This window comes from Hyaena hyaena, unplaced genomic scaffold, assembly GCF_003009895.1.
Source record: "Hyaena hyaena isolate Hyena2069 unplaced genomic scaffold, ASM300989v1 scaffold_93, whole genome shotgun sequence".
NCBI lineage: Eukaryota > Metazoa > Chordata > Mammalia > Carnivora > Hyaenidae > Hyaena > Hyaena hyaena.
Window position 1 is genome coordinate 856,071 of NW_024080724.1, and position 24,156 is coordinate 880,226.

Genomic DNA, 24,156 nt, shown 5'->3' on the forward strand with positions numbered 1-24,156 from the left:
ATGGCGCTTCTCTCACAGTGCCCGGGCCAGAATTGGCCATGTGACCCCCACCTCCTGCAGCGGGGCTGAGAACTGTGGACAAGCAGCTGGGGTTTCGGGAGCCCCTGCCTCTGCTGCTCCATTATTCCCTTCGGTCAGCCCACTTAACCTCTCTGAGCCTCAGTTTCCTCATCTGCAAAATAGGGCTCATACGTCCTGCCCTACCTTGCGTGGGACTCTCATAGGGGTGCGTGTGATCGTGTTGGTGAAAAATGCTACGTTAACGTGAGAGGTGATCGTATGCCTGCTTTTTGCTGTGCCAAAGCTATGTCACCGTCCATGGTCCATCGGGAAAAAGTACCACTTCCACCCTCCTTAAACCTACATTCCTGTTCTTATTTCCCCTGCCGCCTTCTGTCTCCAGACTGCCACTCCCTGCTCTCTCGTTTGGGCCATTTTAATTCCTTTTCAGTGAGATTGTTAGGTCACGGTAGCCTTTGGTGGCCGATTCTTGGAGTGCACAGTAGGGCAGCATGTCCTGCATGGAAAAGGAGACCCTGAAGTGTCGTGAGGGATGACAGAAGGGCACCAGCGCATTTCTCCTGGACAGCAGAGAGAACTCTCTGGGCTTCTGCATCACAGGATCCTTAGATCCCTAAGGAACAGCAGACGGGGCTCTGAGTGTGTGTGTGTGTGTGTGTGTGTGTGTGTGTGTGTGTGTGTGTTCGTGTCTGTTTCAGGCACCAGTATTCCCTTAAACGTGGATGATGACAGTGTGGACTGCCAAGCCCAGGTGTGCGTCAGCTGCCAAATATCCAGTGCAAGGTCAAGGGACAGCCCCCCGTGAATAGGGCTGTAGGTGCGGGGAGAGGACAACACTCTTGCCCCACTCAGCGCCCCCAGAAAATTTGTATCTCAGATGGGACCCAGACCCTATGCAGAGAGCGACAGGAGGAAGAGCAGCCAGGATAGGGAAAGGGCTAAACACTGTGCTATGTAGAAATGGTCAATGTCAACCCAGCAGAGAGAGGTCTTTGAGGAGCACATCCCCGGAGCTCAGGAAAGAGCCACTGCTTGCAGGGGCCCAGAAGGCAGAGCCCAGGACCCCTGGGGGAAGTTCTAGGGATTCAGGTCTCAGCTTACAATGAGGAAGAACATTCCCATTTTAATCTGACCCATCCCCAAAATGAACTGAGCTTCCTTCGGAGGTGGTGAGTGTCTCATCATCGGAGGTGTGCAAAGATGAACCCTTGGCAGAGAGCACGCATTGAGGAATGGAAGTGAAATGTTTGAGTCTCTTGAAGCCCAGAGGGTGTGGGAGTCTGCAAACCCGAACAGTGTGATCTCAGAAGACTTTGTGTGTGTGTGTGTGTGTGTGTGTGTGTGTGTGTGTGTGTGTAAGGAGACGAGGTGGGGACGGGGAAGAAGAGAAGAGGGGAAAAGCTAGCGGGCTGTGGGGTGAAGAAGGGGGCTTGCCCACCCGCCGGGGCCTGATGCTGCCCGGGGATCCCGAGCGCGGCCAGCGGTGGCAGCAGCGCCAATCGCAGCATTCTATTTTGGAAGGATCTTTGCAACATTGCACTTTGGGGGCTCCCAATCCGCCTGCCTCCCTGAATGACAACAGGAAAATGAAATGGATGCTTTGTTCTCACTTGCATTACCCTGGGGCATGTGTATATCTGGGCTTTGTAGTCTTTTGTCTTACCCGGCCCTTGCTCCGTGCCGAGAGCAGCCCTTTAAAGCAGGTGACTCTGGCTTTTATCCAGGAGAACCTGGGGCTCAGCACGGGGGCCAGAACCCTGGTCCAGAGGCTGGGCCCGCAGCTGCCCGTCACTGTGCTGTTGCCCTACTGTCGCCTGGCAAGGGCAGACGGTAAAATGTGAGATGAAGGAGGGAACAGGAGAGGGAGCACCTGACGCCCGCCCAGACAGCCGCCTCCCTTTCTCCTTGGTGAGCTGGGCCTCCCGGGACTCCAGACGAGCCAGAGTTCCCGGGGCGAGCACACACAGCAGACTCCCGGGCTAGGAGTCAGGACGTGGGGCTCAAGCGTGTGCCCTTGGGTGAGTTACAGCCTGTTCCTGGACTAGGTGTTCTCTCTGCAAAATGGGAACGAGGCTGATGACGCTACTAAATTTTTAGGGTTGTTAGGCAGATCTAATGGCGTTGAAAACCATAAAATTGAGTGCCCGTGCCCAGCAGTACTGGAATACGGTAGCTCCGTCCAGGACCCCACAGGCTCCAGCTTCCTGATTTAGAGCGTCCTCACAGCCTAGCTCTGTCCCCTCCTGTTCTCACCAGGCTGCGCGTGCAGCTATGCACCTGCAGCCAGGCCATGCAGCAGGCTCCGCTGGGAGGGCGATGAGGGACACCGCACCGGCATGGCCAGGCCAGGGCTGAGTAGGGCCAGCTTGGCAGCCTTGAGGTGTGGGCTGAGCAGGAGCGATGCCAGTGCTGCCAAGGACGGGAGCTGGGCAGCTTGAACGGGGCCCCCTAGGAGCTGTACTCACCTCTGGGGCCACAGATCTCTCCCCAGGCCAGGACCAATTACCCCCACAAAGACAGGTGCTGAGGGGTGCCGGCCTAGGGCAGGCTGTGGGTGGGTGGGCACTTCAGCAAGCATGCCCAGGCCCAACCGGAAAGTACAGGAGGAGGGGCTGCCTCTGGCCAACTCGGGGTCAGGACCACGTCTGGCATAGGGCAGGACACCAGAGTGACCGTGGAGGCAGCTGGTGGCTGGAGGTGCCTGGCCAGCCATGCGCCCTATGGCCGAGGAGAGCACCGCCCTGGGCACCTGAAACCCATTGGGAGCACTCGAGTGACCAGGGCACACTTTGGTGTAGTTCAGGATTTGTGGTTTAAAGCAAAGGTTTGGGAAGTTGGGCAGACCAGGGAGCAAGTCGCAGCTCTGTCACCTAGCGCCTGTGTGACCTTGAACACAGCACTCAGCCTCTCCTCTACTCATTTAGCACCCCTGAAAAGGGGCTCCCTAGAGCTCACTCCTGCGGTGATCGTAGGAATGCAACGGGCTGTGTGTGTGACACACTTAGCAGAGTCTGGCACGTGGAGGGACAGGTGCCGTTCACATGCAGTGAAGAAGGGTCATCCCAGGACCAGGAGGGGACATTATGGGGCCTGGCCATGGATGGATGGGGCTGATGATGGGCGTCAAGGCTGGAGAGATATGTGGGGCCCACCATAGAGGGCCACGATGCTGGGGTCATGAGTCAGCACATCTTTCCTTCAGTTTAAGAAGCGTTGAAGGTCTCTGAGTTGGGGGCCTGGGTGGGATCAGAAAAGAAGAGACGCCCGGGACTCTGGTCTCATCTGGTGGATGGTGGAGCGGTTCCCTGAGCTCATGGGAGGAAGAGAGAGAGTGATGAGTTCGGATGGGAAGCGTTAGGTTGGAAGCCCAGGAATGTCGAGGAAAGGGGTACCCAAAAGAGAGCTGCTCCTCCGGGGGAGGAAGGGGAGCGAGAGGGCCCCAGCAGAGAAAGGCAAAGATCCGGGAGAGGGTGAGGCCCCCATGGGTCCTGGGCTCTGCCTTCCAGGCCCCTGCAAGCTGTGGCTAGTTTCCTGAGCTCCGGGGATGTGCTCCTCAGACACCTCTCTCTGCTGGGTTGACATCGACCCTTTCTACGTGGTAGGAGAGAGCCCATCCACTGCAGCCTTGGGGGCAGAGGACTAAATGGGGTCCCTCATCTCTGGCCACTGGGATGGGTCTTGGAGACCATGGGGAGCATCACCGTGGCCTGGGGAGAGTGGTGACACAATGGAGATGACATTCCAGACGCCTTTTTCAGAAGGCTCGGCTGCAGGGCAAGAGGAAGGGGCAATGAGCTGGAGAAACAGAAATCGCCCGAGGAGGAGTTCTGGACGAGGCTGGGGGCTGGGGTGGCAGGAGTAACTCCCCAGGGGGACAGGAGCACAGCGTGCCTGGGGTTTTCCCTCCCTCAGTCACCGTCCAGGCAGTGCTGGGTACACACCAAGTGGCTGCTCCCTCATAAAGCTCTCGGTTTTGTTTATGCTCAGGGTTCACCTTACAGCACGCAATCTTACCACTCCTGTGGGCTCTGCAGGCCACAGACCTCCCTTCTCTACAGCCCCTCTCATCTCCGCTGCTCTTTTCCTTGATCTGCTCATCCCCTACCTATGGCTCAGGGCCCCAAATCCTGGCTGGGATGCAACCAAGGCCTCGGCCACCCAGCGGTGGCTCTCAGGTGCACCTGGGAAATGCCGTCGGCAGGTTTCTGCCTGTGGGTTGGAGCTTCCTGGCCCTGCAAGCCAGACTCCAGGCAGCCGGCCCTGCGTCCTGTCTGGTGCTGCTGCCGTGGAGTCACTGAATGTTGGTGCTTGAGGGGACTTCAGAGGGTAAGGGGCCAGCAGACTTGCTGCTTCTAGAAAACTCAGGTGACCGTGTGAATCGTTAACCCATATTTCCACCTACCCCAATGTCAGCTGGGGCCTCATGGGCCTTGAGATCTGGGAAGCACTGCCTCAGGTCCCCCCCGCACCCAGATGGGGATGCCAGGGCCTGGGGACATGCTGGACAAGCAGCATGGACGTGGGGAGCGGGGATAGGGCAGACAGACCCAGTTCACACAGCCAGGCCCTGTGCTGCCCAGCGTCTTATTCAGGAGAAGCCCCAAATCTGGGTGTTCCGTGAATCACCTGAGTTTTAAATCCTGCCTACGAAGGCAAAACACGCCAGCGATGTGTGGATCGAGTGAAGCTCGGCACTGGCCCTCGCACCGCCCGAAGGAAGCGAGCTCGAGCTTCTCTCTGCGCTAGAACTGAGGGAAGAGCTGGCGCGCTGGCACCCGGCCATCCCCTGGTGACTCTCCCGAGGCTGTGCCACTGGGCCATCGGCTTCTCTGGGGAGAGGCGTGTTTGGGCACTGGTCTCCCTCCCCAGCGCAGGCAGGCTGGGGGAGAAGCACATGAGGCCTCCACCCTGGCGCTGGGGGAGCCGCTGCAGACGGAGACGTCGACACCAAGAAGCAGGGGGCCCCACCCGTTCACCCAGTGCCTGGTGACAGCACCCTCAGGATCAAGCACCTCTTGGCTTTGGGTTCAGCGACAACACCCGTGAGCTCTCCCTGCTCCAGGCTTGTTCCGGAGGCCTCAGACACAGGCCCCAGGAAAATAGGGGAAGGCCCGCCTCTCCGGGGGGAACTGAGTCAGGCCACAGGGAAGGACGAAAGAAATGGTGCTGCTCCCACCTGCTTTGCAAGAAAGAGGTGGGGCTTGCCTCTGCCTCTGGCTCACTGTGTAACCTGAAGCAAGCCTCTTGTCCTCTCTGAGCTCCATTTCCTCACCTAGAAACATGGGCATAAGATTCCCGGCTCCTTCACCAGACCGCCCTGAGGTCAAGATCAAAGAAGAGATGCTCACACGAACACATATGGGCTCCAAAGACCTAGAAGGAGTAGGAGCTATTATGGCACTTGTTAGCCCTTAACTTCCCCCAAGACAATCCTCACGCCAAGTATGACCCTTTCACAGCCACGGGATTTACCATGAGACTCCAAACGACGAAAACCTGTCTGCACAGGACCAGGCAGGGCCTTGCCGTCCCAGTGGTGCCCTAAGGCTGGCCAGGGCTCCTTGCCCTCCTCAGCGAGGTCCTGGCCACCTCCCCTACCTCATCTCCCCTCCGCAAACCAGGGCCCCGTGAGAATGGCCAGAGGCCATCAGGTGAGCTGTTCTGGGCCCCGTGCTGCTTCTTCTGGAAGTTGCTCCAGGCAGACGTGAGCAAGGGCGCATAGCACCAACAGATCGGAAACACCCAAGAGCCAGCTCCAGGGAGGTGATGCAGCAGTACCAAGCACCCACGATGCTTGGTAAATCCCCATCGATGCTGGCCGGTGAGCATCCCGCAAGGCCGGCCCCTCCTATGCCAGCCTGCAGCATGACCTGGTGCCCAGGGCACCCACCAGGCTCAGGACACCTGCATCTGGGTCTCTTCTCAGTCACCCACTTGCTTTGAGTGCCCTCCTGGGCCTCAGTTTCTCCATCTGTAAAAAGAGGTATTGGACTAGTGCATTTAGTGTTTGGAAATGGAGAGCCGGGGGAGGGAGATTTGCACTGTTACAGTGACCAGAAGCCACTCCTGGCTTTTAGGGTGCACAGCCTAGGGGCTCTGAGTACCCTGCACTGAACAAGGCAGCCCCTCACAGCAAAGAATTGTAACCCCTCCAAAGAAAGACATGTGGAAGCATCCCTGTTGAGAAACCCTGGTGTGTGATCTCACAGGTTCCCTTCCAGAATCTGGGATCCTGAAATACTTTACCCAAACTCATAACTAAACATTCTAAAAAGAAACTCTTACCTTGAAATGACAGCTTCTAGCTTTGCCGCCTCAGAGATGTGGGGCTGCCGCTGTGGAGATAAGCAGCCCAGCCCCAGAGGGATCCAGAAGGTTCCTCCCGGCTCCAGCGCTCTGTGACTCTGCAGCTGGAGATAATGATGATGGTTTACACATAAGGAGCGGGCTTTCCAGCCTCCAAAGCCTGCTAAACACACCGTTTACCTCCTTTGATGGTCTTGCCAACCCGGGGAGGCTGCAGATGAGCAAATCACGGCTCAGAAAGGCTTAGGGATGTGTTTAAAGTCACACAGCTGGCAAGTGATAGACTGGGGTCTGAACCCAGGGCCCTTCCCGTCCCTGCCCAGGCTTCCTTGCTGAGAGTCCCTCATCGTCTTCCCCCGTCTGCCCCTCCCCCCCCAGAAGAGGCAATGTTGACTCACCTGCCTTCCCAGGAAAAGAAAATCATCTTACATTCTGAAATGCAGCCCCAAAAAGCCAGACACCCTCCCCTACCCTTCCCCTTCACCACACACACTCAAATTCACATTGATATACACATATATACTCTCTTCCAGTAGAGAAAACTACCAATTTTACTATATGTGTCAAAAATCAACTTTGAAATTAGAAAAGGAGGAGGGGAGGAAGAAGAGGAGGGAGGGAGAGGAAGAGGAAGAGGAGGGAAGGAAAGGTGGAGGAGGAAGAGGAAGAAGCAGCAGCAGCAGGAACGGCCCAGCGAAAAGGTTCTGAAAGCCAGCTTCTGGGAGCTGGTCAGAAGGTCGAAAGCAGCCCGCCTTCAAAGCAGCGCAAGCCTAGCAGGGCTCGGGAGCCTGGGTCACTCACACCAGTGGCAGGCATAAAAGGCCCAAGGGATCAAGAGCCCCATGATCACAGGTGAAGCATATGGCCCCCTAAACCCCCACCATCTGGACCCCCCACCCAGAAGTGAAACCCTGGCCAGCGCCATATAGGACACGCAGAAGCGCAGTACAGCCGAGGTCTGTTGCAGGGTCAGAACCTCCAGACAAGCTGTGTCAGGTCTGCACTGGCGCTAAGCTGTCACTCTGTGCCAAGGGTGTGCGAGTGACAGGAGAATCCGAATTTTTAACCAAAGAGCTGCTAAGCCGAGGACCAAACGTCACTCTGTTGTTTAAGATCCTTTAAGGCCTCACTGCCCCGAAGGGCGTCCCTGGACGGGCAGGATCAGTGTCGCCCCGGGAGCTGCTTGGAAATCCAGCGTCCAGAGCCCCAGCCGGACCCCCTGCCCCGATCTGCACTTGAACAAGCTCCCTGGGTGGTCTGTGTGCACAGTGCCGACTGAATAGGAAGCAGTGCTGGCCCCTCACTGACCACACGCCAGCCACGCTGGCCTCTCGCTCCCTGAAACATGCCGCGGTCTTCGACATTTCAGATCCTTCCCACTTGTTCCCTCCCTCAGGAATGCTCTCCCTCTAGGTGCTCACTGGGCTGCTCTTTCTCACCCCTCAGGCCGCAGACTGAATGTCACCACTTCAGTAAAGCCTTCCTGGACTGCCCGACCGGCAGTCGATGCCCCCGGGGCACTTTTCTTGAGCAGCGCTGATCGCTGTTCTATTCAGCGATCAGCACCGTGCAGTTTGCCCCTGCTAGAATGCCCACTCCGAGAAGGCAGGCGCCCTGCCCGCCTTCTATACCCGGACCCGGCGTGGAGCATGGTCTGTGCCCCAGCAGGCACAGGAGACCGAGTCGATTCTGAACGAGTGAGTGTAGGACAGACACTGTCATGAGATATAGGACGAATGGAGTCATCCCTCAATTATTCAGCCTCATGCTAACTGCACCATAAGTTATCCCTGGGACTCACTCTGCAGCCGGGAAACTGAGGTCTACAGAAGGGTGGGGCGTGCCTTACGCTCACCCAGCAAGCCTGTGGCAGAGCAGGACCAAAGCCTTTGGCCTCTCGGGGCTTGCCACCTCCACCGGTGCCCGGACCTCCTGCTGCTCCGTTTTCGAGGCCCGACAAAGCAGGACGTTTGCAGGGGACGCTGACCTACATTGTGAGTCATTGCATTATGCAGAGGGACTCTCGGGCCAGCTGCTCGTCTTCGCTGCACAGATGGGGGAGGCTTCCCTGGGTCGCTTCGGCAGGCCTCCCGCCGAGCAGCGGTTGGACCGGGAGTCCGGTGTGAACGCTGCCAGCCTCAGGCCCTCACGGACAGGTGTGGCCTCTCCACTGGGCCCCACACCCTGTCAGGCAGGAAGAGCATGTTATCAGCTTGCTCTCTGCTTACAGCGCCAGAGCACAGCCTTCACAGAGCTCAGGGGGCTTCAGAGGAGGCGCTGTTCAGCAATTAGGTCATTCCTCCCACAAACAGCCCCTCTCAGTGTGTACAGCGGGGTTACAGGATTATACCCACTGTCCCCTTGGAATGTGATGTGGTGCTTGTGAGAGGCAGGGCAGGCCAGGAAGCACATATGGTGAGGAGGGAAAGAAAGTGACTGGTTTGGGAGGCAGACAGACCTGGATTTGAACCCAGCTCCAACAGGTACTCGCTGGAGATTCAGGGCAAGTTCTTTCATCTTTCTGTGCCTCAGCTTTCTCATCTGTAAAATGGATACAACACTTTGTTGGAGGCTTCAACCAGACAGCCTATGTAGACCTCGCAGCTTAGTAACCTAGCATCCTGCTGTCACCCGTGACAAGGGCACTTGGTATTATTAGGCTGGCTGTTCCTGGGTGAGGTTAACTCACTCCCCCTCTGAGGCTGCTTCTCCTGGAGTTGTCCTGATCTTACCAGAATGGAAGAGCCCTGAGGACAGGGCTTATGTCAGTCCTGGTTGTTGCTGTAGTCCTGGTAGTGCTTCATAGTTATGTATTGAATGAATGAATGATTACTTAGGTAATTGCCCAGGTGGACAGCAAGTAAGGAAGAAAAAGAGAAGAAAGCATTTTGAAAGCCCTCGTAGGCTAGTCAGCCACGGAACTTGATTTAGGCCAATCAAAATGCTGTAGCACCCAAAAGTACGGAGAAGCAAGGCCACAATCCTGGCTCAGACCCTTATGGGAGATCGCAGCATGGCATCCACAGGGGTCAGTACCCTGTGATCGCTGGCCCTGGACTGCATGACCGGCCCACGCCGGGAGTGTGGATGGTGCAGGGCCAGGGAGGGGTCCTCCAGCCCCACCTTCCCCAGTATCTCCTATCTTCCCATACCATTCCCACTGCCAGGAAGTGGGGTGGGGAGGGAACCGTCCTCCAGGTGCCTGGAAATCTAGCCTTCGGTAAGACTACCGGGTGCCTTCTTAAGTAGCCCAGGAGGCTGCTTCCGGCTTTTCGGCCCCACTGGGCCACAAAAGTACCTCTGTGTCCTCAGCAGAGGGTGAACCACGGGGCTGGTCCAGACCCTCCATGCAGGTCTTGGGGTGCCCTCTAGTGGCCCTTTGGTGTATGACAATTCCAAGTAAGTGCTCAGATGGTGGCGCCTTTCCACACCCCCCCAACCCTCCTTCCCCAGCATCCCACCGTTTGCATCATCAGATGCATCTCTCCCCATGTGTGTGACTGCTCAGACCACTCTGAACTCGAGTCCCAGGCATGATTAGAACGGACCAGATAAGAAAACACATGGCTTTTACAGTTGGCTTTGAGATTCAGGACAGAGGTACTGACTGTTGAGTTCCCCCAACCCCAGGAATGCATGGACCTCATCACTCCTAAAACCACCCAGGTCCTGCCACGCTGATCCACGTACAGTGTGCACAGACATGTGGTTGTGTGATCATGGTGTTAATTACCAGGAGATTTTGTTTCTTTTCTGGATCCTCACCTGTGTACTGGGAAGATAGGGTAGCCTACCCTCAGGACCACCGAGTTCTCTGACCTCTCAGCTCGCCCTTGATTTTTTGCTGCGCTCCCACCTCTTCGGTGGTGGCTGTGCTTACGTTTACTGAGATCGGTAAGGGGCTAAAAGATGTGCAGACTAGGATTTCAGGATGGGGAGCATGAAGGGGGTAGGGGTGGGCAGGCCACCGGCAAGTTAAAAGATAATCTGGCTAGAATGTCAGCTGCAGAAGGAGAAAGACAGAGCTAGCAGCAGCTCGATGAAAACTACCTAATGGAGTCCTAGTCAACCATAAGGAACATATGAACACCAGTAGAAGGTAGTTGTTTAGAAAGCCCGGGGGGGTGTGGAGCGAAGACACAGGCAGACTCGCTCAGGACCACCACCTGGAGTGCTGAGCTCGACTGCAGGCCTAGAGACCAATGGTGAACTTGAGCAGGTTGAAGGACCAGGTCGACTCATGGCAGGAGGTGACGTGTACCTTCACTGCAGCTCTTCCCTCCTGACGAAGGGTGTGCAGACTCAAGGAGAGAGCTTGGGATTATTCTGAGGACCCAGAGGAAAGACAAGGGCCAATGGGTGGAGGAATAGGAAGAGAAGGTTCTGGTTTAATAAATAAGCTGTGCAACCACTCACCGCGAGTGGGGTAGGGCTCTCTGTCACTGGGAATGTTGGAGCCAGACACCCATTCCCGGCCTCCCACAAATAGAGTTTCCGTAACATTGAACAATGGTGTATGACAGCACCAGTCCCTTATACACAGAGAACCTTAGAGTCCATCATAAATTATTGCCTTTCATTGTAGAACAGCAGATACTATCATCATTAATGGACTTGTTATTCATGCATGACTCTAATGGGCCTGTGCTGCTGCATTCTGATGGCTGCTTCGTTGTCAGACATTAGAGAAACCCAGCTTCCATGGTCATAAGTCACTGTTGACCTTGAGACCAGTTCCCTTCTCAGTCTCCTCAATTAAACAGTGAAAGTCCATCAGGAAACCTCCATCACCCTTACTAGAATCCAGCCCAGCTCCTGGGTGGGGAGCAGAAGAGGGGAAATTTCTAGCCTGGCAACTCTGACTGGAGGTCACCTCCTGGGTTGGCTCTCACTAGTACCCACTGCTGCTACCGCAGAGGCCTCAGGGATCCATTCCAGCCTGTGTATGGACTCCATGACCATGGAACGAAAGAGTCCGAGCTAAGGCTCTTTGTGGCTTGGGACAACAAAAGGAAAATAAAGCTTAAGAGAACATGTGGCTGGCTGATCTGGTTACAAAATGGCTCGAGTGGACACCCCACCTGTCCAGCTCTGCCTGCTTCATGTGGAAGTGCCATCGTTCCCCAGATCACAGGAGTCGGGCCCTTGCCTACCTCAAAGGCCAGGCCTCAAGAGCAGGGCCAAGAGATAGTGTTCCCATTCCCAGTTACCTAAGGTCTGCTTTCCAGATCCCTGGATCCCACCAAAGTGTTCCTTCCTGGCGAGTAACCCTGAGGATGCCTGCCTCTTCCTCTCAGGCCTGTGCCTTGACCCTGGGCCTCACAGGAAAACTCCATCCTGGACACAGTTTTTGCTGAAATACCTTCAGTGGGGATCTGTTCTAAAGGCAAATAGATTCACAAGTACATCTTCAACTTTACTTAGTAAATTTGTTGTTGGTAGTGTAGGGATATAGAAATCCTAAAACTATTTTGTGTCTATTTAGCATTGAGCAAAGAGTAACTATTTTGATATTGTGGAAAAGCAGAGATCTCACTGCAAGAAAAGAAAGATGCAGATATGGAATAGGAAGAAGCAAGAACCCTGTGATGTAGGATTTTATCTCTGTCTATAAACAGATGGTAGAGAGATAGGGATAGATACATAGAATGATGATGGATGGATGGATGGATGGATGGATGGATGGATCAGTAGATTAGGTAGATAGATAGATGAAGGAAGGAGGGAAGGAAGGAAGGAAGGAGGGCCCAGACGTAATGATACCCTAGGAACAGTGAACACATCTGGCGCCCACATCTTGGTTTCTAAATAACATTCTACACTAAAAAGAACCAAGACTCCTCAGAAAAATGACTGATTCTAGACTGGGGAAAGGAAAGTACAAAAAAGTGCAAGTCCTTGTTGTGCTGAGAAGTAGGAAAATATTCCAAAAACATATGGAGAGGTACTGAAAAAAAACACACAAGGCTACATGAAGGAGCCAGTTTCCCATTGGCCAAATCTGGGGAAATTTGAGCATCAAAATGAATGGTAGTAAGGGATTATAAAACACTGAATGCAAAAGGAACCCATAAATGCATACTGATCTACGTAAATAAATGGAAGGAAAAGTAAGATCTTGTTTACAGTGGCGTGCCAAGTATTCAAATGAAATGATAGAGTTCAAAAGTCACCATTTTCCAGCCACCAAAGGAACGTGAGGCAGGTAGAAGCCATCACTGGATGCCGGAACCGCTGAGTTGAGGTTTGTGGGGAAACGGGATACTCGCACAGTCTCAAAGTATCTCCCACAGATTATTTATTAATTACAAGGGAGAAACGGTACCTTTGAAGTGGAGAGATCTGGCAGGCGTCACCTGAACTAAATGATCACAGTAACATCACCAATAATGGGACAAGGTGCCATCGAGTGCCACTGATGTGAAGCTCCAAGGAGGGAAACACATCACTTTGCGTAAGATTCCTGCCACGAATGCATAACCCGAATCTAATCATGAAAACACATTCAGACAAACCCAAATGGAAGGACGCTCTACAAAACATCTGGATTCTTCAGCAATATCAATGACATAAAAGACCAAAGTAGGCTGAGGAATTGTTGAAGATTAAAGGAGACTAAAGACATGACAAGTAAATGCAGGACCCAGTCCCAGACTGGGTCCTGCTTTGGAAAAACCACAGTTGTCTTAAAAGATATTATTGAGCGAATTGGCAAACTTTGAAAACTGATAATACACTGTATCAGTGGTAAATTTCCTCAATTTGGTAAGTATATGTGGTTATGTAAGACAGTCTCCTGATCTTTAGGAAATAGTTGCTATATACTTAGGGTTGAAAGGTCAGGATGTCTATAACTTACTCTCAAACGGTTTAGGAAATAAATATGTAGAATATTTTTTTTTTCATTCTCTGGGTGTGTTTTTCTCCTGTTTCCACCACGTGGCTGATTCTTTCCCAGAGTCTCCCAACCAAAATTATTAAGAGAGAGAACGCATTTGGGTAGGATCCTCTCCACCATCCCTCTTCAAGCAGAGCACTCTGAACTAGGAAACCTCATAAGTCTTTGACCGGACTCTGGACTGGCAGCTATGGGTCAAGTACCCACCCTTTGTCCAATCAGCTTTGGCCCAGGATAGGTCGTGTGGCATGTAGCATGGCTGCCTCCACGGCTCCCTCACTCAGAGTGATGGACAAGAAGGTCTCCTTCTACTGGCCTAGCCAGTAGTTCCCAAAGACACCTGAAGGCCTCTTGACATAATGTTGTGCCTCATTCTCACTCTCACTCTTTCAACAAGCATTATAGATGTATGCTTTGGGCCTGGTCCTATGCTAAGTACTAGAGGCACAGGGAGTGACCCACTCTACCCTCAGGAGATCTGACTCAAGGTTGAAAGGCATGAGAACTCAGATAACTAGAGTGCAGGGCTGAATCGTGACCAACAAACAGAAGGCAGCCTCATAGGGACACAGAAGAGGGGCCCCAAAGGCCTCCTGGGCAAGGGACTGGCTGTGGCTCACTGGAGGGAAGACGGCCATCAGATGGGGCCCCGGCTGCTGGAAGGGTGCCCGGTGCCATCCCTGGGTTTCTGTTTTCTCTTTGCACAGCCGGACCCAGCAGGACGGGACATCTCCATCCGCCCTCTCCTGGAGCACTGTGAGAACACCCACATGACCATCTGGCTCGGCATCGTCTATGCCTACAAGGGGCTTCTCATGGTAGGTGTGGAACAGAAGGCAGAGGTGGGGGGATGCTTCCCTGTCAGAGCTCTCTCTCCCAGGGGCCTCTGTGAACATAAAAATAAACAGAGCCCCCAGGACCAAGCACTTAACTGTCTGCCAGGCCCGGTGTCTGCCACGTGTTACCTCAGTTCCCACGACAGCCCTCTGAGATAGATGCAGACAGTGCCCCATTTCACAGCTGAGAAAGCTGAGACTTGGTTTGCCCGAGGTCACTCAGCTAGCAGGTAGCAGATTCAAGAGCTGAACCAGAGTAACCCCAAAACTTGTATGTGTGCCTCACGGCGGCCACCATTCCACTCCCAAAACAACGGTCTGTCCACATCTAGCACACGTTCACATCCCACTTTTTACTGGATTCTCTCAAAATCTGTGGGACGTGAGTGGAGTCATCCTCTTCTTATAGAGATGAGGAGAGTCAGGCTCACAGAGGTTAAAGGGCATCTGGTAACCTCCAACCTCCGAACCCAGTATCTTTCCACTCCATCCGTTAGAGCCAAAGATCACATACCAAGCCCACCGGATACGTCTGGAAGGATTTGAAGGGGGCAGCCGCACCCCCACCTTATCCAGGTCGACCCCTGAATCTTCTCTCCACATCCTGTGCAAACCACGCCTCCATTGAAATCCGTCCAGTGACAGGAAACTAGCTACCATACCCTCCTTAGATCTTTGTACAGGAAAGTTAAGCCACCATCCACCTCTGTATAGCTTTCACTTAGGGGCCAAGAATGAAGCCCTCTCCGAAGGTCAGATAAACCAGGTTTTCTCACATTGCTCAGACACATCCCGCTGCTTCAGAGAACTATTGCTGAGGGGCCACACGAGAAGAGCATGTGTTAGGCAACCCTAGGCAAAGATTGTCCCCAACTTCACACTAGTTGAGACGACTTTCCATAGGGATTCTTTGAGGATCGCTGGGCTGCAGTCTGGGTCCCCACAAGGTAATGACCCTGAAGGTGTCCCCAGGAGGTGCCCAGAGTAGAGCTGGGACTCTGAGGCTGGCCAACAGCCCTGGGCTTGGAGAAGGGCACTCAGGAGACAGGTCACCGGAGCTGTCAGAGGCAGTGGCAGGGACCGGAAGGCAGAGCCGTCGTTAGTGGGCAAAGTCTCCAGAAGGCAGCTTTCGAGTCCACATTAAAGAAGGATTTTGTCCAACAGAACAGTGTCCACAGGTGCGGTGGCGCCCCCTAGGAAGGACGCACACGCTGTCACAGAAAGCATGGCGGTACCCATGACTGGAGGCGCCCAGCGCTTGCTGAATAAAGAGACTGAAACCAGACTCTCTGGGTCGCCTCCAGCTCCACATTCCCTGATCCTGAGACACTGTGAAATTAGATTATGGTGAATCCGATTGACTCTTTAAACTGGATTTATCTGTAATGTTGTGACCATCCATTATCTTCTCCACCTACTTGCAGAAGTGGATGGAGATGACTCTATCTCTTCCAGGGGAGCTATTACCTTCAGCCAGATCGTGTCCGTAAAAGCTGTGTTTGGCAGCTCAGGTGCTTTACTGGTTCCCGTGTATGCCAGGAATTGCCCACGGCCCTTAGGCTTTGTGACTAAAATTCTATGCCCCACCCCCACCCCCAGCCCCTCCTGCTCTGAAACCACAGAATTTCTAGGCTGGAAAGAGGATGCCCAGCCCTGTAGGCCCGCTCTCCTGTCAGATGTTTCGGGACTCCTGGCCCCCCCCAAGCATCCCCAACAAGTGTTCATTCACTCACTGCTTCCACACCTCCAGTGATGGGGAGCTCACCCACCTCAAAGTGGCCCGTGCAACCCATGGATGATGTATTAGTGTCCTGTGGCTGAACAATAGATTACCACAGATTGGTAAGCATAGACTGGCTTGAAACAACACACATTATTCCCTCACAGTTCTGGAAGCCAGGAGTCTGAAACTAAGGTTGAGTTGTACCCCCTCCAGAAGCTCCAGGGAAAGTGCTCCTGTCCCCCCGAGCAGCTGGTGACTCCAGGCATTCCTTGGCTTGGGGCTACATCACTCCCTCTCCACCTCCGTCTTCACATGGCCCTCTCTCTTCCAGGCCTTTCCCTCCATGTGTCTCTTACAATGACACTCATCACCTGATTTAGGGCCTACCTAGATATTCCAGAATGATCTCAAGACCCTTGATTATATCTGCAAGGACCCCTTCTCCGAATAGTCAGTCTCCATAGATTAGGATATAGGCATATTTTTTAGGGCCACTGTTCAACCCACTATAGATGGGTTATTTTTCTAGAACATTCTTCCTTATCTTCAGCTAAGATCTGCCTTGATGCAACCTGTGCCCACAAACCCTCATTCTACTCTTTAAAGGCCTAAGAACAAGTTATGGTTCCCTCCCCACAGTCATCAGAGATTTGCAGCCTGCCACCACGTCCCCAGACTCGCCCACTTATGACTGGTAGAGACTGTTGTGATGGTGTGGCAGGCCCCCTGGCGGGTCAGTGAGGCTTGTCCCGCCTCTGCTTCGTCCCCCGGAAGATGTGGACAGCAGAGCACAGCCGGAATAGCCACTGTGGGACTGGGGGAGGGGGGACCCACACACGAAGGAACCAGCACAAAGCAGGCTTCAGCAGCATTGCATTCTTTCCCTCACTCAGCATCTGCTTCCTGGGATTCTGGCTCCCCCATTTTAAAAGGAATCTTTAAAAAAATAAATCGGTCTGGGGGCACCTGGCTGGCTCCGTTGGTGGAGCATGCAATTCTTGTAGGTCTGGGCCCCCATGTGGGTATAGAGATTACTCAAAAATAAATAAAGAAATAGAATGTTAAATAAATAGATAAATTCGGTAAGTGTGTGAGATAGCACCCTTAGAGAAAAGGAGAGAAAAGCGACCATGGTAATATAAATAATACCAATTACAAAATGGCCTTTAACTTGCCCTTGTTACAGGACACTTTGGTTTACAAAATGCTTTGTACAGCACTACGGTTATCCTCTCATTTCATCTGGGTACAAACCCTATGAGGTGGTGTTATCATTACTCCCATGTCACACGTAGTGACACGGAGGCCTGGAGAGGTGAAGTGACTTGCCCAAAATCACACAGCCAATGGAGAGCAGAGGATTCCAGATCCTCCAGCCTCGCGCCCAGCCCCCCTTCCACCAGCCGGCATCGTACTCCCTTACTAAGTCAGACCTGAGAGCAGAAGCCCTCAGTGTGATAGGAAGTGGCTCATGCAGCTTTGGATGCCCTGAGCTGCAGTGATGGAGTCAGAGGGAAGAGGGCCCTTTGGGGAAAGGCCTCTTGGAAGGGCCTGGACCAGAGCCGAAGGCTCTGAAAAGTCAGCAGTCTTGGTCAGCTCCTCCCCTCCAGCCCTGCGCATACCACCATTCTGCCTGGCATTCCGTCCTCACTTCCTCCTCAACCTGCCCTCCCCGTAGGCCCCCCAGGAAGGCTAAAGCCTTCAGATCACCTTGGCCGTCTACCTTGTCCATTTCTGTTAGGAGATGATATATTGGTTAGGAGTAGAGCTGCAAGTGACAGAAAACCCTTTAAAGATAGTCAGCTTCCTTCTTTAGATAAGCAATCTCGGGCTGGTGGGGGCTCCCAGAATCTCAGCTCCTTGGAATTTTATCAGACAGCGCTCATGTTGCAGTCTAAGATGACTCTTTGGGTCTAAGATGGCTGCTCAAGCGCCACCCATCACACTCCACTCCATCTACTAGGAAGGAGGAAAAGGAACACTATTTCCCTGAATAGATACTTCCCAGTACCTGTACACACCACCTCCACCTACATGGCACTGTCCTGAACCTATCATATACCTGCAGCCACCTTCAAGGACAGTTAGGAAATGCATTTTCCCTTCTGAGTGACTTTGTGCATTGGGAGGTTAATAGAAGTCCCAGACACAGAGGCTCTGGCTTGTTTAACAGTAAAAAAAAAGACTGAACTTCTAGAAACAATCCACTTTTGCCACTATATTACTGTGTGGCCTTGGACAAGCCCCTTCCTCCTCTCTGGGCCTCAGAGCTCTCTCTAGAGTGAGGGGAGGTGGTCAAGATCCCGTCTGGCAACCCTTGCCACCGCGGCCTCCTGTATGTGACTCAGCAGTGGGGCGAACCAGACGCTGTAACACCCCACTCTGCATTTCCTCAGCAGGACTCCCCTCGGGGCCACCAGTGGAGACCGAAGGTGACATCCAGAAGACCTGGCCCGTGGCAGGGCCTCCGGCCCCCCTTCTCCGACTGGCAGGTGTGTGCTAACGTGCTAATGATACTTACCCTTTCCACTCACCATTCCAGTTGTTTGGGTGCTTCCTGGCTTGGGAGACGCGCAACGTCAGCATCCCCGCCCTCAACGACAGCAAGTACATCGGGATGAGCGTCTACAACGTGGGGATCATGTGCATCATCGGGGCCGCCGTCTCCTTCCTGACCCGAGACCAGCCCAACGTGCAGTTCTGCATCGTCGCCCTGGTCATCATCTTCTGCAGCACCATCACCCTCTGCCTGGTGTTTGTGCCCAAGGTACAGCCCGCCCTCTGCACCTGCCCCCCAGCCTCTGGTCTCTGTCTCGGTCTCGGCCCCGGGGGCACCTGCTCTCCTCTGCTTCCCGGCTGTTGTATGCTTTCTCTGCTTGTGATGATCATGGAACGTTTGGAAAATGCAAATGAGTAAAAACCATATTTTCCAGAAATCCCAGAGAGCTGCACCACCCAAAAATAATCACTGTTAATGTTTTGTTTTAGTTTTTTTACTAAAAACTATATATTTTTATGTGTTTCTTTCCAGTCTTTTTTTATAAGTGTTTCTTTTTTTTTTTTTTTTTTTTTTTTTTTTTTTTTAGAGAGAGAGCAGGGGAGGGTCAGAGAGAGAGGAAGACACAGAGCAGGCTCCAGGGCTCGAGCTGTCAGCACAGAGTCTAACGCGGGGATCAAACTCAAGAACCACGAAATCTTGAGCTGAGCCGAAGTCGGACACTTAACCAACTGAGCCACCCAGGTGCCCCCCCTCCCTCCCCCCCCCCCCCCCCCGCATTTCCAGTCTTTTTTAAATGGTTAGGCAGTGATGCTTTTTCTATTAGGGCTGCAATTTTAGCTCACATATCATTTTGTAGTTTGCCTTTTTCACTGTTAATATCTCCTGTGCATTTTCTCCAGCATAACCGCCTCTGACGGGGGATTCCCCTATTGATGAGCATTACAGTCGTTTCCAGATTTTTTACATTACAAGTGAACTTCCTTTTTCTACATAACACATGATGCGCATTTCTGGCTACTCCCTTCAGATAGAGTCACAGAAGTGGTGTTAGTGGGTAAAAAGGAATACGCACTTTTAACAACCACTTACATTTTCCACTCCACAGAAGCACTGACCTTCAAGAGCAGCCTGAAGGGTATTTCCAAGCCTTACCCTTCCCATCACCAGCAGGTGAACCAGAGGCCTTGGGGTCCTGTGAGCCCCTGCAATCGGCTGGTCTCAGCATCAAGGAAGAATGGGGAATAGGCTGGAAGAGATTATTGGCCCAAGTAGAGGAGGGAGGATGGGGAGACCAGAGATCACTCGGGGTCCACTGTCCCCCAAACAGACTGCCCATGGCCCCTCCATCCAGTCAGTCCCCGAGCCGTGTCTTCCTGGAACACTGCTGTCATATATGCCTTCTTACTCTGGTTGTCAAGGCTCCAGGCCAATGCTAAGACCTCTCTGCCTACACTCTGACATTCTCTCATTCCAGTCAAAGATGCCAGAAGGCTCCAAGGCCAGCCCTGACCGTGTCACTCTCCTGTCACCCTCAACAGCTCCGCATTGCCCCCCCTTGCTCCAGAATCAAGTCCCCAGTACGGCGTTGCGTTTCAGGGGCCTCGGGTCTCCTCAAAGAATGCCGTCCACCATCCAAACTGTCTTTCTCCATTCGCACCCTGAGTCCCAGCCTCCCCCTTACCCCCCGCCCCCGCATTTGTATATGCCTCTTCTTCCCCCTGGAACTCCCCTCCCCATCCCTCGGGCCCTCAGCAGAGCCCAGCCCAGGCCCACAGCACCCACAGCCCAGCCTGCCCTGGATGCTTCTGGCCTCTGGACCCTGGGGTCCTGCCAGACAGGGGCCACGCCCCACTCAGTCCCGGCTCTCCAGTGCAGGCCCAGAGCCTGACTCAAACCAGAAATGTTTCTTGAATAAATGAGTAAGACCAGGATCAAGCAGTGACCTTTTCTCCCATATAATAATGCTTTTGCGGGCACCTGGGTGGCTCAGTCTGTTGAGCATCTGACTTTGGTGTAGGTCATGATCTCGCGGTTCGTGAGTTCTAGCCCCACGTCAGGCTCTGTGCTGACAGCTCAGAGCCTGGAACCTACTTCAGATTCTCTCTCTCTCTCTCTCTCTCTGCCTCTCTCCCTCTCACGCTCTGTCTCTCTCTCAAGAAAAAATAAACATTAAAAAAAATAAAAAGGAAAAACAATGCTTTTGTCCATGACAGAACTAGTCACCAGTCTGTCCTCAACACTCATCAGTGGCTCTAAAGAGGCAAGCCTTCACTTGCCTCCATCCCTTGTCTTCCAACGTCATCCTCAGGGTTATTTTCCGTGTGGAATGAAGCCTAAGGCTCAGCTGGAGTCAGGCCCATGGGGTGGGCTCCGCAGGGGGATGCAGGTGGAGCCAGGGTCAGGAGACCAGACTTCTGCGGACAAGGAAGGAAACAGACTCAGCGGGGAGGGGTGGGGGCTGCCCAAGATCACACCAGGCCAGTGGCAGAGATGAGCCTGAACCCAGGGCTCAGGGGTCCCCACCTGTGGCGGCGCTGCCGCAGGTGCAGAGCCTGCTGTGGGGGAGTGGACGGGGGACTGGTGGGGAGGGTCTCTTTTCAATCTACCTTGTCCTTCCAGCTCATCACTCTGAGAACAAACCCAGACGCAGCAACCCAGAACAGGCGGTTCCAGTTCACTCAGAATCAGAAGAAGGAAGATTCTAAAACGTCCACGTCAGTCACCAGCGTGAACCAAGCAAGCACATCCCGCCTAGAGGGCCTGCAGTCTGAGAATCACCGGCTGCGAATGAAGATCACGGAGGTACTGCCCCCAGCAGCACAGCCAAGCCAGGGCCCCGCCTCCGGCTCGAGTCCTCTGCCCCAGTGTAGGGCTCCCTGACCTCACCCCCTCTGAGACACCCCCCACCCCGCATCAGGCTGTGCAGTGCCACGTGCTGGGGTTACGGCCACCGGAACCAGGGGGGACATAAACCAGACAGAATCCCCTGGCCCGGGCTCATGGAGTCCAGCAATGCCCCGATTCAAGGCCTCCTCAGAAAGGAGTTCTTAGGGGTGCCTGGGTGGCTCAGTTGGTTAAGCGTCAGACTTCGGCTCAGGTCATGATCTCACGGTTTATGGGTTCCAGCCCCGCATCGGGCTCTGTGCTGACAGCCAGCTCAGAGCCTGGAGTCTGCTTCAGATTCTGCATCTCCCTCTCTCTCTGACCCTCCCCTGCTCACGCTGTCAATCTTCTCTCAGAAAAAAAAAAATAAAGAAAGAAAGAAATAAAGAAAGGAGTTCTTAGAGATTTGTGAGCTCCCAGATTATAGGAGCTTCCTAAGTGTGCAGGGACTCCCCCCTTAATGTGTCACTCTCCAAACCCAGTAACCACCCTCGTCTATATGAGGTACAGTGAGACAGGAGGGAGTGAAGAGAAATTTTTCAGACAGGAGAGTTTGTTGTAGCAGACCTCACTGCTCTCAAGGGTCCTTAACTCGTTCTTCAGTATTCCAGAGAGACCACAGCTAGATTCCTTTGTGCCCAAGCTGGACCTCAAATTCTGGATTTTCTGTACCTAGGAGGGGAGACCAAATTACTTTCCCCTTCCATACACCTCTCTTTCGGTTCACACATATGACTGGCCCATGGTCTGCGGGCTGCATGTTTCACAGAGAACTTATGCAACGAGTGGAATGGGGAAGAAACAAGGGAGAGTGTGTTGGACAGGATACTTGCTAAGTTTCTGTAACAAAGAGACCCCAAAATGAAGTGACCCAAAGAAAGTATGGTCGTGAGGAGGTTGGTCCAGGCTGGCAGGGAGCTCCACCTCCATGGCCTTGGCTGGATGAGATATGTTCACTCTTCTTGTGTGCCATTCCCCAAGGCAGGTTCCTCACAAGCACAGTTACAGCTGAGTGGAAAGCAGGTCCTGTCCTCAGTCTCAGGAAGGGAAGAGGAAGTCCACACAGGGCTAAGCAAATAATACAAAAATTGTACACATGTCTTGGCCAGAACATACATGATCACACTTAGACACGGGGGAGGCTGGGAAATGTAGTCTCTAGCTGGACAATCATGAGGAAGATGTGAGACATAGGGTGGGTCATCCGAGTAGACACAAGATGCCCAATAAAATTTGAATTTCAGACAACCAATCGTAGTTTTAATATAAGGATGGTCCGTACAATAGTTGGGATATACTTACAGTAAAAAACAATAATTTACTGTTACCTGGAATTCGAATGTGACTGGGCATTCTGGATTTGTCTTTGCTAGATCTAGTAGACTTTGGGGGGGCTCACCTTAGGCCGTCACAAAGACCCATTACACAGTTGTCTGTGCATCGAAAGCTGACTGCTTTAGGATGGGATGGACCCCCATTTGCCACCAGAGCAAGGTAGGAAAGGATTCTGACCCTCAAAACCCACTGCTGATTCTGTATTCATACCATATCTCTCTGTGCCTAGAATCACCATATCTTGACATTTGACTTTTACTGGCACACTCCAGCAACGGAGTTCACCCACTTCAGGAAACGTGAAACCAAAGCCACTGTCAAAAGCCCTAAAATGTTGGGTTGTTTTTCCTGGAGCCGAATCACAATCTGGCCTCCTTTGATCCTAGACCTGCTGTTTTGAGTCACACAGAAAAAGGTAGCTCTCTCCTCCTCCACAGGAAAATGTATTTAAAAATTAATGGCTGTGCTCTTTACAGCTTATAACTTCCTCTCCCTTATACTATAATAGGATGCTTGCTGCCTTCCCCAACTACCACCCCCTGCCCAGCGCACGCACGTGCACACACGCGCGCGCACAAGCACACACACACACACACCAGGCTTCTCAACGGCTGAACAGCGCCAGGGCTTGCACTTGATTCTCCTATAACCTGAAGACACCTGCAGTCCCTCTTCTGAAGGGGCCCCTACTGGCCTGAGCATCCGTGTCAGTGTGAGACTCCCAGTAACCAGCCCGCAGATCCTGCCCTGCAAGGGCCCTCCTAGGTTTCAATAACAATACTTAACAGTAATATTATTGTAGTAGCAGGCTACCCTTATTACGTGTCAAGGACTGGGCTAAACCTTAAATGCATTATCTCATTTAGTCTCCAGAATAACCACAGGAGGTAGGTACTGTTATCACCCCATTCTACAGATGAAGGAGTTGAGACCCAGTTCTCACAAGGTGGCACATAGGCAGTAAGGGACAGCTCTGAGTTTGCCCCCAGGCCTGTCCAACTTCAGACCCTGGGATCTGACACTGGGGGACCCTGCATCCCAGGGCTTGCAGCTGCTCCCTCATGAAGGGTGCAAGCCTGCATTGAGCACGGAGTTGCCAAGCCCAGTACCCTTCCCTCCCCATCACAGCTTCAGCCGCAGGGGCCCTCCGCAGCTCTTCCCTGCAGGCCTCCACCTCTCTGGCTCTCAGCGCCCTCCTGAGCCAGCCGGAGGCCCTGTCCCACCGCCCTGTGAGCCGGGGAAGGGACTGGGCCAGGGGCCCTGACTCAGACGGAACCTTTGCCTTCCAGCTGGATAAAGACTTAGAAGAGGTCACTATGCAGCTGCAGGACACACCAGAAAAGACCACCTACATTAAACAGAACCACTACCAAGAACTCAACGACATCCTCAACCTTGGGAACTTCACTGAGAGCACAGGTAGGAGGAGGTGGGGCCCCTGGAACGTGGGGGCCTGGGTATCAGATCCCAGCTATCCACCTTCCACTCTACAGATTGAGAAACGGAGGCTCGGGGGGTGGGGGGAGACTGATCTGAAGGCAGAGCTGCAGCATCCGGAACCCATGAGCTGGGGTTCTCTTCCTCGGTACCTCAGGTTCCGGTGGCACTCATACATGACAAGGCCAGCATTCCCAGTGTTCTGAGTGAAGCCACG

The 24,156-nt window shown here is 53.3% G+C and overlaps 1 protein-coding gene across 1 annotated transcript in view; it reads left to right on the forward strand.

Moving 5' to 3' along the window:
* Positions 1-24,156, forward strand: part of GABBR2 (gamma-aminobutyric acid type B receptor subunit 2) — a 351,400-nt gene that overhangs the window by 318,737 nt on the left and 8,507 nt on the right. Inside the window, exons 14-17 of the mRNA XM_039234825.1 lie at positions 13,933-14,043; positions 18,327-18,551; positions 20,904-21,086; positions 23,792-23,921. Of these exons, the coding sequence (XP_039090756.1) occupies positions 13,933-14,043; positions 18,327-18,551; positions 20,904-21,086; positions 23,792-23,921 (649 nt within the window). The remainder of the gene's footprint in view (positions 1-13,932; positions 14,044-18,326; positions 18,552-20,903; positions 21,087-23,791; positions 23,922-24,156) is intronic.